Source organism: Triticum aestivum, chromosome 2D (genome assembly GCF_018294505.1).
Source record: "Triticum aestivum cultivar Chinese Spring chromosome 2D, IWGSC CS RefSeq v2.1, whole genome shotgun sequence".
In the NCBI taxonomy this organism is placed as follows: domain Eukaryota; kingdom Viridiplantae; phylum Streptophyta; class Magnoliopsida; order Poales; family Poaceae; genus Triticum; species Triticum aestivum.
The window spans coordinates 493963229-493967025 of NC_057799.1; the positions used below are offsets into that span (position 1 = coordinate 493963229).

At 45.6% G+C, this 3797-nt stretch overlaps 1 protein-coding gene across 1 annotated transcript in view; it reads left to right on the forward strand.

The window, feature by feature from the left end:
• Positions 1-6: 6 nt before the first annotated feature.
• The window catches only part of LOC123054053 (formin-like protein 3), a gene marked incomplete in the record, with an annotated part of 11479 nt that continues 7688 nt past the window's right edge, over positions 7-3797 (forward strand). Inside the window, 6 exon segments of the mRNA XM_044477714.1 lie at positions 7-277; positions 1442-1632; positions 1745-2445; positions 2533-2754; positions 2829-3255; positions 3439-3797. Coding sequence (XP_044333649.1) covers positions 1560-1632; positions 1745-2445; positions 2533-2754; positions 2829-3255; positions 3439-3797 — 1782 coding nt within the window.

Genomic DNA, 3797 nt, shown 5'->3' on the forward strand with positions numbered 1-3797 from the left:
GAACTCGCCGGCAGCCGCCTCCCGCCCACCTCTGTGCCTCGCCGGCCACTCGTCGTCGCCGCCTCGGCCTCCCGCCTGCCTCCGTGGTCCCGTGCCTCGTCGCGCCCTCCCACGCACACTGCTGCTGCGCCCCCGCAGTCCACTGCTCCCAGCCCCCCAGTCCGCAGACCGCAGCAGTCCTGCCCGGCGGCTGGCGGCGTGCAGCAAAGCTTCCCTCCAGAGGCACAGCCTGCACCCTGCAGCAGCCAGCCCTCCCACGATTCAACACAGTACACAGGTACGGCTGTTACCCCATTCTCCAATCTTCCCAATTTCGCAATTTATTTATGATTCAAACCTTATATTGATTGATTCATTTGCTGTTGTCCAATTATGATTGTTAGAATGTTTGGACTGATAAGACGTATTTCTTGTATAATTGTTGAAGAATGAAAGAGGACAGTAAACATTGCTTCTCTTTTCTGGAAACACGTTGCAAAGAAGAGCTATGCTGGACTAGGATGTGCCAATTCTTTTAAGGTGGACCATCCTGTTTTAAAATCCTAGATCTGCCACCAGTTACAATCTACCGCTGCTGTGCCTTATAGCCGCCGCCGTGCGTAGCTTACCATCACCGCCGGCGCCTCAGTCCCTCCCCCCTCCCCCATCCTCTCCTCCGCTTACGCGCAACGCCGGCGCTGTTCGCATTCTACCTTATTGGGATACCACATCCCTGCTGGTTCCACCCCGTCCCCGGTGTTGGCTACTTGATTTTGACGTATGCGCCTTTTGCCATCCAGGGATGAGTTCAACCTCTACTGACCTCCACAAATTTTGGGTGTCCCCGTACACACCATCTAGATCCCCCCTTGGATGTGGTAGACGCAGCGGCTGCTAAGGTCCTCGGTCTCGTTCGTTTCGCAGTTTTAATTTAGCAACATGTTTCTATTCCTTCTTGTTTTGAGTTCTCATTAGGTTTCCAGTTTTAGTGGTTAGTATAACATGTCCACATCTTGCGCTTTTGCCCAAATATCGCACGCCCGAACGATGCATCTACGTCTCTCACAGTCTTACTGTCGCTGGCGGGATTGTTAGCTCCAATACCTCAGTACGAGGACCGCTGAGACTATCGTGTGTATTTTCTCTGATTATAATAGCGTGACTGGCGCGGGGTGCATGGGGGGGGGGATTCTGGGACTGTTATAATTTGCATTTGAAGTGTCCAATTCATGGTTTGGCTCATACATATAGTCTTTTATTCTGTCATTGTAGAGAAGTTTTATCCGACTCGAGCAGGCTGAATCGTTGCTTAAGTGTAGTTTGCTTGTAGGTGTTGCTCTAATGTCTGGTAATGAGACCTGGACCCATGAGATCGCGATGGATCATCTGTTAAAGTGTCATGCTTAGCAAACATAGGCGTTTGAAGTGCTAAGTCTAATTCGTTTTGTTCTATTATTTACAGAGGTGTTGAAGTTTGCAGATTACCCTTTGCCATTCTGAGATCTATTGTTTTTTGAAGCTGAAGTGAGCAATTCTCAGAATCTTGAGCACATTTGACAACAACTCCTCATTCACATGAAATGTCACTGCTTAGTAGATTCTTCTACAAGAGGCCTCCCGATGGATTACTGGAGTTCATTGACAGGATCTATGGTAAGCTTCTGAAGTATTGTTACTCTTTTTTTTTTACATTGATCACCTCATTTGTTTTATTGATTCATTATTTTGTATTCCAATTAATTTGGTTTCTTATGCCATATTGCAGTTTTTGATTCATGCTTCTGCACTGAAGTTTTGCCGCATGGAATGTACCCAGTCTATTTGAATGGAATTCTTACAGAGTTGCATGAAGAGCATGCAGAATCTCAATTTCTGGCTATTAACTTCAGAGATGGGGATAAGAGAAGCCAGCTTGCTGATATCCTACATGAATATGATATTCCAGTAATTGACTACCCACGTCATTTTGAAGGCTGTCCAGTGCTTCCTCTATCTCTTATACAGCATTTTCTTCGTGTCTGTGAACACTGGCTATCTACTGGGAACAGCCAAAATATCGTACTACTCCATTGTGAGAGAGGGGGCTGGCCATCATTGGCATTTCTGCTATCTTGTTTTCTTATTTTCAAGAAGTTGCACAGCGCAGAACATAGAACTCTGGACATTGTTCACCGTGAGGCCCCTAAAGGATTCCTACAGCTATTTTCTGCACTCAACCCAATGCCCTCTCAGCTTCGATATATGCAGTATGTAGCCAGAAGAAATATCTCTCCAGAGTGGCCTCCTATGGAGCGGGCGCTTTCTTTGGATTGTCTGATCCTTCGAGCTATTCCAAATTTTGATTCTGATAATGGATGTAGGCCATTGATCCGAATTTTCGGTCGAAATCTTCTTGGCAAGAATGCTAGCATGACTGACATGATTTTTTCAATGCCTAAGAAGAAGTCCTTGCGCCACTATCGACAGGTTGGTGATAATTAGAATCACATGAAGTTCTTGTTTGCTTTCTTAATTTATTTTTATTTTGCATCAATCTGCATTGTTTTCATGCAGGAGGACTGTGACGTGATAAAAATTGATATCCAGTGTCCAGTCCAGGGAGATGTTGTTCTGGAGTGCGTACATCTTGATCTTGATCCAGAAAAGGAAGTTATGATGTTCCGGATAATGTTCAATACTGCTTTTATCCGTTCAAATGTACTGATGCTGAATAGTGATGATGTTGATATACTCTGGGGTTCAAAAGATCGGTACCCGAGGAATTTTAGAGCAGAGGTAAGAGCAATGCATGTACTCATTTGAATTTTTCAGGCAAGAAATCAATTACTGATGCAGATTTGGAAGTGCAGGTACTGTTTTGTGAAATTGGGGGCATTTCTCCTCCAAGGGCTCCAACAGTAACATTGAATGGTGATATGAAAGGTGGTTTACCAATTGAAGCCTTTTCAGCTGTTCAAGAACTCTTCAATGATGTTGAATGGATGGAAAGCGGTGACAATGCTGCTTTTTGGTTGCTCAAAGAATTCTCAGCAAACTCTCTGCAAGATAAATTTCAAAAGCTAATACTCAGCGACATGAAAGAGCTTTCGAAGTTCCAAGCTAAAGTTGGCCTCCAGATGCCACTAATATCTCCACTGGATTCTGATGAAGAAAAATATTCTGCGGCTTCTGATTCCGGTTATTCAGTAGATTATGAGAAGGTTCAACATGGTGGGAACTCATCTGACTCAGAGAACATTGATCGTGCTCTTACCACTGAAGATTCTGAATCTATTGGTACATCTATTTACACAAGTCATTTTTCTTGTTGAACTTTATTGCCATGTTCAATTATTTAGGGAATACGCCCTTCGAAGAAAACTTCTGTTGCTGGACCTGGTGTTTTCATGCTCTACATTCTCTCCCTTTTTCCCATCATCTTAATTAAACTCTGATTCATAACTATCACAATTTGTGCAGCTACTTCCTCAGCGAACACTTCATCTCCCCCTCCTCCACATGGTAGATCCTGTGGCCTTTCAACTGAACAAAGTCTGCTGTCAGGAGAATTACAGCACGAGTTACCTAGCTGGCAGCCGCCACCACTATCAGCAGAAAATGGAGACAAACATGCTATCTCGGCACAGGTGTCACCACCAGCAGCAGCAAATGGAAGCAAACCTATTATCTCGGCGCCGCCGCCGCCGCCACCACCACCACCACCAAGTGGCAGCAAACCTGTTTTCTCACCACCGCCACCACCACCACCGCCGCCGCCGCCGCCAAGTGGCAGCAAACCTGTTTTCTCACCGCCGCCGCCACCACCACCACCACCACCT